General features: G+C 41.7%; 1 protein-coding gene across 2 annotated transcripts in view; it reads right to left on the reverse strand.

Annotated features, from left to right (window-relative positions):
* Positions 1-14,091, reverse strand: part of NAV3 (neuron navigator 3) — a 228,717-nt gene that overhangs the window by 69,637 nt on the left and 144,989 nt on the right. For both annotated transcript variants that reach the window (XM_075274311.1, XM_075274312.1), the window contains exon 13: positions 88-220. In XM_075274311.1, the coding sequence (XP_075130412.1) occupies positions 88-220 (133 nt within the window). The remainder of the gene's footprint in view (positions 1-87; positions 221-14,091) is intronic.

The following is a 14,091-nucleotide window of genomic DNA, read 5'->3' on the forward strand; positions in this document are numbered from 1 at the left end:
ATGCATAGTAATTGTAAACCTTGACTGAAATAACACATAGGGTATGACCAAGTATAATGCAGTCATCAATTGCAGGTCAAGACTTACTGCTGTATGATTGGTTTTCCTAGGAGATACTGCATTGGAACAGGAACCAATAGAGGATGTATTCAGGTCATCAGTGCTGAGGTTATCAAGTGTGTCACTAAGGCCACTGCTAGCAGAACTGCTGTCATCCCAGCTACAAAGAAAGTACATGTAGTTAGTGCTGTACTACAGCAAAGCTGTCACTTTGTGTTAACAGTGCACTCCATCACATCATCACAACCATCACTAAATGAGAACTGCTAACAAGAACACAAAATAAGCGTCACATGTCATATCTTGTCCATGTCACTTCACCTAAAGCATAAGGAAGAAGTATATGCATAGAAAGATTGTCCTTGAGAAGCTGCCTCTTGTTGCAGAATGTGCAGCCATTTATATCCCTTGGCAACCACACACTAGATATCCTTGGAAGATATATTCAGCAATGGTTTACCAGCTGTGAAATTACATTCATGAAAAATACAAAGTTTACCCTGAATTCACTCCTTAACGCTCTGCTTAGAAAGCCCACAAAACAACATAGCTTATGCGACAGGGGTTTCTGACTATGGATGTCTTAATTCGACCAGAACCAGGAGTATGTTTCTCAGGAGCATTACATCTACAGACCCCTTTATACATTCATTCTTACATAAAAGCAAGAAATGCAGAATAAAAACCTGATCACTTTCAAGACTATTTCTAAATTGCCTACATGAATCAAACCCTCTGAATATGTACAGCAACCATTTATATTGTCGTCAAGGTCTCTTGAAATGAGATAGCATTCATCTCACTGACAAATTGGTGAGCTACTGGGGAAATGGAATCCATCAGTCAGATATACTATAAGGAAAAAGGAACCAATAATGTGCTGACAAATGAGAATGGGTAGTCTGTCACTAGAATGGTCCCCACTGAACCGTAAGCACAGTCAGATAGCTGGGATTCACAAGAATAAATTGTTATAATCTGCTTCTCAATCAGTGCCCCTATTGCTGAGATATTAGCTCCTATTCTGATATGCTGTTGAGCTGTTTGGTGCAATGAGGGCATCACCATTGCTCTCATTGCACTGAAGAGCTACCTCTTTGCTATGACTGACAGGGCCAGACATGTATACATGTATATTACAGCAAGTAAAGAGGGAGAGACTGGGGGTGGAAAATATAGCTCTTTGGTGCAATTAGAACAATGGTTACTTCCTCCATGCACCAACACTGTGTACTGGCTACCATCACCTACAGTATATCTTACTGATGGATTCCATTTCATAAATACACTGCATGCTATTAGAAATATTGTGAATTTATTAGAATTTCCTTATTTTTGTGGACAGTTTCCAATAACTTGTATCCAACTGATCCCCTCCACAAACTAAGCTCATGAAAGTTCATATAATGGCTACAAAGGGTATCTGATATATATATATATATATATATATATATATATATATATATATATATTTGTATGCTTTTGGACAGTACAATGCTCAATGGGTCACTATATTGCCATTCTGAAATACTGTATAAGTTTTCAAAATTGCTTACATTTAAATTTATTTCTAGACTTTTTTTTTATGGACTATTAATATCTGATAGGTAGGCGGCAGACACCTGGCTCCTGCACCAGTCAGATGTTTGCTATGGTATTATACAGTGTACTGAGCCAAAAGCATAGGGTTCTGTACATTGTATAGTGGCCTTGTGATATTACTGTGGCTCACCACCCATCAAAGTGAATGTTTGCCGAGCTGTAAAAGTGTGATTGGCCACACTTCCATGTATGGAGCCTACTGCTTTCTGCTCCATACACTGTATAGTAAGGGTATGTTCACACAGCAGAACATTTGAGGAATTTGAGGTGACTTTCTGCTTTCATTCCTCTTTATATTCTGTCCCCACAGCTTTCCACTTCGGCTTAATACACCTAACAGAAGAGAGTCTCATGCCGCAGGTTCTGTGGTTGAATCTGAATGCTTATTTTTCTGTGTCATTCAATCTTGCTTTCAATGGGAGGCAGATTGAGGACTGAACTTGGCAATGATTTTGAGATAGAATCTGCCTCAAAATTAGCGCCAAAATACAGTATGTGAAAACAGCCCCCACTGATCAGATACTGATGAATAGGCCATTGGAAAAATCCTGGGAAACCCTTTAATGCAGTGTCAAAGAAACAGAATACTGCTTTCAAGCTTTATCATGTCTTAAAATCCCTGAGATATAGCATAAAGCATATAAAGTCACACTGAAATTATTATCAATGAAAAATAAACAGAAATCAAATGCACAACACGAGATATATACCATTCATTTATCACAGTCAATGTGGCAACATATCCCAAAGTGATAGTTGTGGGCTGGAGTATATAAATCAGGTCGGACTAAATTAAACTTCAGTAGCTGAGAATTATTTAATGAGCTAATGCTAAGGTTCATTAAGTCCTATAGCACAGCTTAGAAAATGTCTTGTCAGGAACAAGATTTGAAGCCGAAAGGTTAAGTTACAAACTACATAAAGCAAGGCCATCTTGGCAACATGCACGCTTACTGTAGAACAGAATTGGTATAATGTAGCCAAAATGATGCAATTCTTCCATTTAGTCAGGGTCGGACTGGCCCGCCGGAGCACCGGGGGATTCCCCGGTGGGCCCCCGAGCCTGACTATTAATTTTATCTAAATGCACTTGTCAGGGGCCCGATCGGGATCTTCAGGGGCCCGATCGGGATCCTGACCGTGCCAAAATGGGCCCCTGTACCAATCGCTGGGAGTGTGTCTCTGCTCCCTGCACTGCACACTGCCGTCACTAGCAGGAGCTGTGCTGCCCCTCCCCCACACAGATCGGAGTGTGCAGGGGGAAGTCTGCCGGCTGCTGTAAACAGAGCTTTCACCACAGCCAGACAGGACAGACAGGACACAGCCAAATGTAAGTACATTTTTTGGGTAAAATATGTATATTTAATGTGTGTATATTTGTGTAAAGTGTCTGATATACTGTGTGAGTCCTGTATATTTGTAGATAGGTGTGTGTGTATGTATATGAATGTATGTGTGTAAATGTATATTATATGTATTAGGCCTGGTTCACATCTTCCCTTTTCGGGAAGTCCACCTTGGGGAATAATACAGTATGCAGGGGTCACTATGGCACATAATATTGTGTGCAGGGGCCACTCTGGGGTATAATACTGTGTGCAGGGGCCACTATGGGGAATACTACTGTGTGCAGGGGCCACTATGGGGAATACTACTGTGTGCAGGGGTCACTATGGGGCATAATACTGTGTGCAGGGGTCACTATGGGGTATAATACTGTGTGCAGGGGCCACTGTGGGGTATAATACTATGTGCAGGGGTCACTATGGGACATAATACTGTGTGCATGGGCCACTATGGGACATAATACAGTGTGCAAGGGTCACTATGGGGCATAATACTGTGTGCAGGGGCCACTATGGGGTATACTACTGTGTGCAGGGGCCACTGTGGGGTATAATACTGTGCAGGGGCCACTAAGGGACATAATACTGTATGCAGGGGCCACTATGGGGTATAATACTGTGTGCAGGGGCCACTGTGGGGTATAATACTGTGTGCAAGGGTCACTATGGGACATAATACTGTGTGCAGGGGTCACTATGGGGTATAATACTGTGTGCAGGGGCCACTATGGGGTATAATACTGTGTGCAGGGGACACTATGGGGCATAATACTGTGTGCAGGGGACACTATTGGGGATAATACTGTGTGCAGGGGCCACTATAGGGGATAATACTGTGTGCAGGGGCCACTATGGGACATAATACTGTGTGCAAGGGTCACTATGGGGCATAATACTGTGTGCAGGGGCCACTATGGGGTATAATACTGTGTGCAGGGGCCACTAAGGGACATAATACTGTGTGCAGGGGCCACTATGGGGTATAATACTGTGTGCAGGGGCCACTATGGGGTATAATACTGTGTGCAGGGGCCACTGTGGGGTATGATACTGTGTGCAGGGGACACTATGGGACATAATACTGTGTGCAAGGGTCACTATGGGGCATAATACTGTGTGCAGGGGCCACTATGGGGTATAATACTGTGTGCAGGGGCCACTATGGGGTATAATACTGTGTGCAGGGGACACTATGGGACATAATACTGTGTGCAGGGGACACTATGGGGTATAATACTGTGTGCAGGGGCCACTATGGGACATAATACTGTATGCAGGGGACACTATGGGGTATAATACTGTGTGCAGGGGCCACTATGGGGCATAATACTGTGTGCAGGGGCCACTATGGGGCATAATACTGTGTGCAGGGGCCACTATGGGGCATAATACTGTGTACAGAGGCCACTGAGGGACATAATACTGTTTACAGGGGCCACTATGGGGCATAATACTGTGTGCAGGGGCCACTATGGGGCATAATACTGTGTACAGAGGCCACTATGGGGCATAATACTGTGTGCAGGGGCCACTATGGGGCATAATACTGTGTACAGAGGCCACTATGGGGCATAATACTGTGTGCAGGGGCCACTATGGGGGATAATACTGTGTGCAGGGGCCACTATGGGGGATAATACTGTGTGCAGGGGCCACTAAGGATTAGGCCCTACTGAGCAAAACACAGTTAACACTAGGTTCACACCAGCGTCTGGTCTCCATTCTGAGGTTTCCATCTTCTGCATGTAGAAGACGGAAACCTATCGGTTCGAGTCTAGCCGTGAGCGCCGGTGAGTGTTTTATGCTCTCTGCGGCAAAACAGTTTTTTTTTTTTAAAACCAGACACACAGTCCTGCATGTCCGACTCTGTGTCTGGTTAAAAAAAAAAAACGTTTAGCCGCGGTGAGCACAAAACGCTCACAGGAGCTTACGGACGCACACTTTTCAAACCCATTCATTTGAATGGGTGTGAAAAATGCCTGCAGGGCAGAGACCCCAGGCGCAGATGTGAACGAGCCCTTAAAAACACTTTCTATTTTTTTAAGCACACTGCCGATCGGAGTGTGCAGGGGGAAGTCTGCCTGTCTCAGTGTCTCCCAGTGCGGTCCAGTCCGGCATGTAACTAGCAGCAGAACTGCAGGACCGGAGCACTGGGAACAGATGAGTGTGGGGTTTTTTATGTGTAATTTGTTTTTCACCTTCCAGGACTAATTATAAACAAAAAAAAAAAAATTCTGCTGGACAACCTCTTTAAAGTGTGGGTCATTTTGGGGGAAAATTAAAGGGTTTGTCCAGGCATAATTTTCTATGGTTTATCGTCAGAATAGGCTATAAATGCCTGATCTGTAGGGGGCGACACCCAGCACTCAGACCGATCAGCTGTATGGAGCCACTTCTGGCACCGGTCCTGTACACAATACGGAGCCTGAAGCAGAAAGCTCTGTCCACTGTATATCAGCCGGCACCTTCTCTGCATCTCGGCACTTATTGAAGTCAGTGGGAGCTGAGCTGCAGTGAATCTGCCAGGCAACTATACAGTGGATGAAGCTTTCTGCTCCCAGTCCTGTGTCGTGTACAAAACGAGCACGGAAACGGAAACCTCTGTGGAGTTCTGCAAAAAGCAATGCAGGAAAAACAGATGTGTCGGTGCCGGGGGTTTTCCCGCAGCGTTTTTTTTGCTGTGGGACGCTGTGTTAGGCCTTATCCTTATAGTGTGGTGTGCAGTATGTTGAGATGGTAAAGAGGAGCTCTCACCACCTGGGGCAGGTGCGGTTTAATACACTGATAGAGAGCTGACAGTGTGATGATTTCAGCGTACTTTCAGCTTTCCCATTCTGTGCCCCAGGTGAGGAGCTATCAGTCCGTAGCTCTTCACTGTCAGAAAGGCGTTTCTGACAGTCAGTCCGGACGCCCTTCCTCACAGCAGCGCCTATAGTGCTGTACTGTGAGAGCGCTATAGGCGCTCAGCGTCATCGCTGGCTGGTAAGCAACGACCCCTCTCACAGTACAGCGCTATAGATGCTACCGTGAGGAAGGGCGTTCCTGACTGACTGTCATAACGCACTTCTGACGATGAAGATCTACGGTAGCGGCACAGAACGTGAAAGCCAATAGTGCGCTGAATTCAGGGCACTCTTGGCTTTCTAGCGGTGTATTAAACCTCATGTGCCCCAGATGGTGAAAGGTCTTCTTTAAGGATTAGGCACAACAGCGAGATGCAGCTAAAAAAACATTGTGGGAAAAAATTGCAGTGAATCTCAATATATTTTTTTCCACAGTGTTTTTCATTGAGCTTTTGTCCCCAGCACTCCGCTGTCCCCGCCTGTGTCTGTTAGATACAGGATTTCCAGAAATGAGACCTAATTGGTTTCAGTGGTCCCATGAGGTGCAGGACTCCCAGCATGGAGGCACCGGCGCGAGACTGAATGGACACTGGCAGCGGACAACGGAGCAACAGGAACAGGTGAAGGTGCTTTTTATTTTTTATTTTACACCTCCCTCCCAGCACATGGGTCGCTCCAATTCCTGGACAAATCTTTAAAGGGTTTATCCATCTTTGTAATATTGATGGTCTGTCCTTGGGATAGACCATCAATATTACATCTGTGATGACACAACAGCCTGGACCTCTGCAGATCAGCTGTTCCAGGACAGCGCAGCTATAAGTAATGCTAACATTTCTAGGAGCCACGCTGTTCACTTTCCATACAGTATGTGGCAATAAGTTTAGGTAGTGCAGTGTTGCACATCGTATGGCGGGAGAGCAGCATGGCTCCTGATATGTTATTACCTTCAACCGCCCTGTCTTGGTATTGCTGGTTTGCAGGGATCCTGATGGTGGGCCCCTAGAAATAATTCCACTGGTGGGCCCTAGACACCCCAGTCCGACACTGCATTTAGTCATCGTTATAAACATTAAATATTTAGAGACAGATTCATCAATAGCATTCTTGGAGAAAATCTGACACTAATTCAAGTGACACTAAAAGAAATAGATGGGTAGATGATAGATAGATAGATAGATAGATAGATAGATAGATAGATAGATAGATAGATAGAACTCTATTTCTGTCCTACATTGATAAATATGTTCTATCCAGTAAGTCACATATCCTAAGGTCTCCAAGATGCTGGACAAACAGAGAATAACAATGTGAACAATGTGTATGTATACGCAGGAGGCTGTCAATCACTTTGGATAAGCAGGACTCATACTCTCTCTCCTATGAGTCCTCTCAGGACTAGTTTCTTTTAGTTTCAAAGCTATTTATTATGTGAAGGTAAAAAAAGAAAAGGAACAACATGGTGTGAAACTGGCATATCCGATCTTGCAGTAATGGGATACAATTCAACTAGGAGTACAAATAACATCTCAGGTAAGTCAAGGTACATAACATTGTGCTCAACAGAAGAAAATTTGACTAGAAAGGGAACAGTAGAGCAAGGTACACTACCTTCTGGGGGGAACAGGGAAATGGGGGACATAATGTTTAATTATACTCAGATATTACAGTTATAAGCAGTAAGCGAGGGCTGGGGCATAGGAATTATGAAACCATAAAAAACCCATACTTTATCACACTGTTCTTTTGTGGCATTAATCTTTTCATACAACATGATCCTGTTCACCCAACTCAATCTCCAAAAGCTGCAAGTTTGCCATCTGGCTGCAACATGTACAGTATATGTGCTGACATAACAATAAATTGCAATAATTTGTATGTCGCCGGACACAGCCCCTGCGGTCTGTAGCTTGGGATGGAAGCTGAAAATTGAATAGGAGGATCTAGAACATGGTGTATTAGTTGATAGAGAGATTTCCAGAATTGTTTAATCAGCGGACAGGTCCTCCAGGGTTGAAGATTATCACCATTACCAGAACACCCCTATAACACAGTGGACAGACCAAAGGGGATATACAATGCAGTGTAGCTGGAATCATGTATACTATATACAACTCCATGAGGTGACCAGACACCTCTAAATCAAATTAATACACATTGTAAAGTTTGCATTTTAAGGGGTTGGCCACTTTCAGACTATTATTGAGAGACAAGTATTATAGTTTATACAATGAAAAGCTTTAACATTTTCCAATATATTTCCTCCATCAATTCCACAGCTTTCTAGGTCTCTGCTTGCAGCCATGTATTCTACTTACTCTCATTGGATAAAAATCAGTCCGTGGTCATGTGATATACATTCTATGCTCATGTGATATACAGTCCATGGTCATGTGATATACAGTCCATGGTCATGTGATGGACACACAGGTGCACAGCTCATTATAGTCACAGCACAGCAATCAGACATCTACCTGGTAAAGAGCTGTGCACATGTCTGTATATCACACACGTGCACAGTACAGGTCATCTACGTAGCCCAGTTGTTGAATCAGCCATTTACTGCCTACACAACTGTCTAAATACAGTATAGACGTTTATCTAAATAATCAATTTGCTATTTCCAATAACTACCAATGGAATTGTGAATGTATCCCTGGGCTATAATACAGACAGCTGGTATAAATCAGGATCACAATAAAGTAAATAATACAACATATTCACAGTTTCTATCTTTTGCCATTACTTTGTATTAATATATTAATATGTATTTTTCTGTCTATCTGGAGTGCTTTTAACCTATCAATAATCATTTATCTTTCTTTGAAGACTCAGAAATGATACATACAATATTCCTGAAGTACAGCCAAACATCATATTCTACTTCATTGCATCTTCGTATATATACTTCATGAGGACAGAGATACAATGTAAATAACATACTCAGAGCTTTCATAAATATTTACTTGGCTCCTACAGTGTACAGATGTACATAGAAATTTTACATCTTGGATCTGTGTACAGAACATAAAAAGTTCACCCGCAATTTATTCCTCTCATTTGCTAGTTGATAGAAGAAACAAATATCTTGCCAGCTGTTCTTCAGATACAGAGATCGTGTCTAGATAACTTGCTATATGGACTCCCATGCACTGAACTGCTTCATTCACAGCTTACTCCATGTTATTATTAGATCTAGTAGGTTACTGGTGTTTTTAAACTCAAAACTTGTCTAGGTAGAAAGACCAATATTGTAGGTACTTCAGATAGATATAGAGATAGATAGATAGATAGATAGATAGATAGATAGATAGATAGATATAGATGCATCTGTAACTCTAGAAAAGGTATAACTCCCTATTTTTCAGATTTCTGGATATTACGGTCATGTCATTTATGTAAAAGCATTGTGTAGTTTACATTAGTAATCCTTTAAATATTTTCAAAAGGAAAAGTCACATAGTTTCAGACTATTCCCTAAAAACGACCTTTGTTTATTTCTCCATCCCACTGTAAATTCCCCTTTTGATTTTGTAGATGAAACACGGACTGTATCCAAACATATCACCACCACACACATTGTACGTAACCTAGTCATCTAAGATATATATTCACAAAAAAAACAAACCACTAAAACTTTGGACATCACATCAAACACAAATATTCATGTGTGGGCAAAGGCCCAGATATAGATGAACATTAGATTGGATTGTTGGGAAATCCTTTATTGTGGTCTGGCTCTTTCCCTGTTACGGCTTAAGTTCCCAATAAATACAGCTGAATGAATGGCTCGTACTCGTCTCTAATGATGATGGGATTGAAATGATTGTAAAGAAAGCTAGAAATATGAAGCAGCCCTGTGACATGAAAGCCATTCTCTATTCAAGGACCTAATGGCAGAATATATTCGATCGGTTCATCACTTAAGCATTAATAAATGAACTAGAAATCTTATGATAAACCAGAAAAACGTAAACATTATTTCAACCAGAACCTGATAACTAAGTATAAACTCACTGATTGGCCTCAAAATAAGAGATCGACTGCTTTCAAAGCTACTGGTTATATGATAAATGGCTGAATGCTATCTCAGCTTCAGAACAGATTGAACAAATTAACTATGCTCTTCCGTCCAAAAGAAATCGTTTTTTTCAGTCAACCACAGTATAAGGAAGCGATGTATTCTCACCAGCCAAGCTATAATAACCCATCCTTCTCCTGGCCAAGAGTGACAGCTTTCTATTGGATATACGCCTCTTAATATGAACATATGCAACAAAAGTTACATCAATACCTGTTTAATAGTCAGGAGACTGTAAGAACTTGTGCCAATGTTTGTCTAGCGTACATAGTCTCATTCTGTACTTTATCGCTTAGGGTGCATACCAATAACTACATGCAGCTGTCAATGACCGCTCAATTATATACAGTGTGATCATTATGGTAATTAATAGTTTGGACTGTATGCAGCTACCCCTGTGTCACCATGCAACACACTACAGATTTACAGGTACATGGAGGGCTGCAGTCAGAAGCCCAAAACTCAATTAGGGATGGCCACTGGACTATCTGAAGTAGTTAAAGCAGAATTCCCTATCACTTCCCGTACACAAAATATTACTCTTTCGGAAAAAATGTTGCATGACCTCTGCCCACTGTACAATTATTAGAAAGCATCTTGGAGCAGTGATGAGTTACTTAATATTAATATGACGCACATGGCGGTTATGAATTCAATAACTCAATGTGTATCACATTAATGGTAATTGACTCCATCATATACACTCATTAACAAAACAAAATGCATCAAAAAGATGATGTTGGAATATAATAAAACTTTCTCTGTGTGAATGTATTGATGATAAATGTAAATGAGTACAATTTTAGAAAAGGTTATTGAGGAACACTGTACAACTGAAAGGAGGCTCCGGGACTAGATCCTGAACACTCATAGTTTGGGGTCCCAGCTGGTCACTGCTGGCAGTAAATCTAGCAACTGGGCAGGCCAAGAAAGTGTCATAACCTGGGAAACTCTTTCTCCATGTGGGCAGTCATTATCCTGCTGAAAGCCATGGAAGCCCTGCCACATATTGCTGAGCTGTTATTGGCCCTCATATCACTACTATGAATGTGTGGCTCTCCAGCTCACAACACCAGCAGTCGGGGCAGTGTGTCACTCCACAGCGAAGGGAGGCCTCCATCTCAAACTCAACTACTGTTGGATCCAAAACAGAATCTGGATTAGTTACTAAAGACAATAAGGTTCCAGTTTGTAACAATCAGATTGTTCATTTACAACACCGCTGAAGATGAAAGCATCAATGGCTGGCTGTTAATGATAGGACACATAATGTGACGCCACAAATGCATGGAAATGGTCTGGACAGAGACACGGGTGTGTAATGAAGGTGTTCAAGAGAGGTGATCCTCTCTACTGGTGGTTTTTCTGGGCCATTCTGAATATGTTCGCTGCACGTGCGAGCCTTCACATAACCACTGCTGCTGACACCTCCTAACAGGTAAGTCAGTACGGTCTAGATGGCAGGCAAAAGTGCCTCATACTGTGATCTGTCACCAAAGGGTACACTACCCAAATGTAGCATCTGAGAGCATTTTTATAGGACAGCGAAGGAAACACTTTTATGCCCTCTTGTCACTACATCTGAAATCATTTACATATCTGCCTTACATAACTGCATGCCTCAGGCAGCAATAAAATCCAGAATCTACCCTGGATATGATGAAACACTCTCTACCCTAAAGAATTGGTGGGTAGTGGAAGTGGAAAGCAATGACACGCGCCTCGCCTGCTGCTAGAACAGCATCACCTAGAAAATGTTCCCTATTTAGTTTCAATGCACATCAGGGAGGGAGTGTTTGCTGAGTGAGCTAGTAATTTTAGTGTCTGGTGGTAGATGAAAAGCTTTGCAGATTTTAGGGAACTATGACAACTATCCCATACACATTGCACTAGCTGTGCTCTCCAAAATCCGCTGCACACACACAGTTACAGATGAAAACTCAAACACCAACTTCCCACCACCTTAACATTGCCCTATATTTTGCGAAAGCTGCTTCAGGAGGTTCAATAAAATGCCTATTTATTTTCCCATATAAGTAAGAAACCACTGGATAGATAAAGCAATCCATTGCAAATACAGCACAGTCTGCCGAGCCAGGAATAAGACTGCAGCGACAGCACAACTGAAGGAAATAGTACAGTTTATATGAAATATTAATGACTTTGCGTGACTGCTGTAGAAATGAAATGATTCCTACACACTGAATATCACTGATCAGTTATTATATTATTTAATAAATCTATGACTTTATAGCTAATAATGGAATGTAAAATAGAACAATTGGGGGGGGGAGACTTGTGTTTCTATGGCAGTCTTTACCTCTATAGCACTTGAGGGCGGACTTATGCTTCTTATTCAATTTGGTACATCTCCTGCCCTCAATGTGTCAGAACCTCAAATCTATGATAGCTAGATGATTAATTCCCCCCCCCCCAATATGCTTTTCCACCAGGAACTGAACCATCTCAGAAATAACTACAGTAAATGTATGTTATTTGTTCTTTATACGACAGAGCAAACACTGAGAAAATCACGTAATAAGATTTCACAGGGCACTACCATGCTTCCATCACAATCCTAACATGACATGAACATACATATAAAACCTTGTGCCATTATATTTTAGGTAAGAATTACCCAACATAAAATATTATTGGTCTATCTCATATTTTCTTAAGCCAAGAACTGAATCTTGAATTATTATTTTCTCTTTACGACAAGTATGCATGCCAGAGAAGAATTTATATACTTACTAGGTTCTAATTAAAAAATATGTTCCTCTTATATATATAAAAATGAGTTTCTGTCTGTCTGTTTCTGCCTGTCTGTTAATTATGCATCACCAACAACTCGATCGATTTTCACCAAATTTGGCACACAGATACATCAGGTGTCCAGGAAGGTTTAAGGCACGGCCTCAACTTTCTCGGACATACTGTTCCAGAGATACAGTATTCCCAAAACAATGACCCCCATTAGCCAATACAAACCTGCAAGTCTTTCACTCATATTCCAACTGCCATACACGCGGTCACTCCATTAGATATGCGCGATTAAATACATGCCTCTGCACACAGTACCACATGGAGGATTAGATACGTGCCTCTGCACACAGTACCACATGGAGGATTAGATACGTGCCTCTGCACACAGTACCACATGCCGGAGGATTAGATATTCTCCTCAGCACACAATATCACATGCCAGAGGATTAGATATGTGGCTCTGCACATAGTACCACATGCTCGAGTATTAGATATGCTCCTCTGCAAATAATACCACACGCCAGAGGATTAGATACATGTTTTTGCACACATTACCACACAGAGCTTTACTTCAGGTTTCCATAGAAACCCAGCCATTTTCTTCACTGCTGTATGTCAGATTTAAATAGGCAGGGCGCTGTGGATAACACTGTTACACAAGGTCACATACACACAGCTTTACTCCAGGTATCCATAACAATCAATCACAGGCTTTTCACTGATATCCAAACTGAGATACACATGATGATCACATGACGGTCATGGACACACACACAAACGCCATACAAAATACACCAGTGCAAAACTGGGCAATTCCTTTGGGGCCACCACACAAACAAAAAATGAAATATACCCATGTGAAGCCAGGTCCTCCTGCTAGTGTGTGTGTGTGTGTGTGTGTATATATATATATATATATATATATATATATATATATATATAATTGCTTTTAAAGGGAGTCTGTCATCAGGAAAACCTTAATCAAAGTAATGACGGTACAGTTGGGATATTACTCACAGACAGCAAGCAGTTTTATTAACTGTGCTCATACATTGCTCTTTTCCTGTCATGTATTCATGTATTTGCAGTCCAGTGTTCCTGGTTCTCCTATATGATGGTCACTTGGGCTTTTCTCAGCTATTTGTTTGCTATTGCACAGTTACCCATGGCAGAATGATATGTAAACAAACTAAACTAGTTACAATGGATAAAGGAAGGGGCAGACTGATCCTAATTGTACAAGACCACAGCCTTAAACACAAATATAAAATGTGCTGCAGACATAATGTGACTACTAGCAGCAGAAAAATGGATAAGACACCAAGGCTTGACTTGGTACTGTATATAGATTTATACAGTCATAGAATAAACTGCCCAGCAAGATCCTGCACAT

This window comes from Leptodactylus fuscus, chromosome 5, assembly GCF_031893055.1.
Source record: "Leptodactylus fuscus isolate aLepFus1 chromosome 5, aLepFus1.hap2, whole genome shotgun sequence".
NCBI lineage: Eukaryota > Metazoa > Chordata > Amphibia > Anura > Leptodactylidae > Leptodactylus > Leptodactylus fuscus.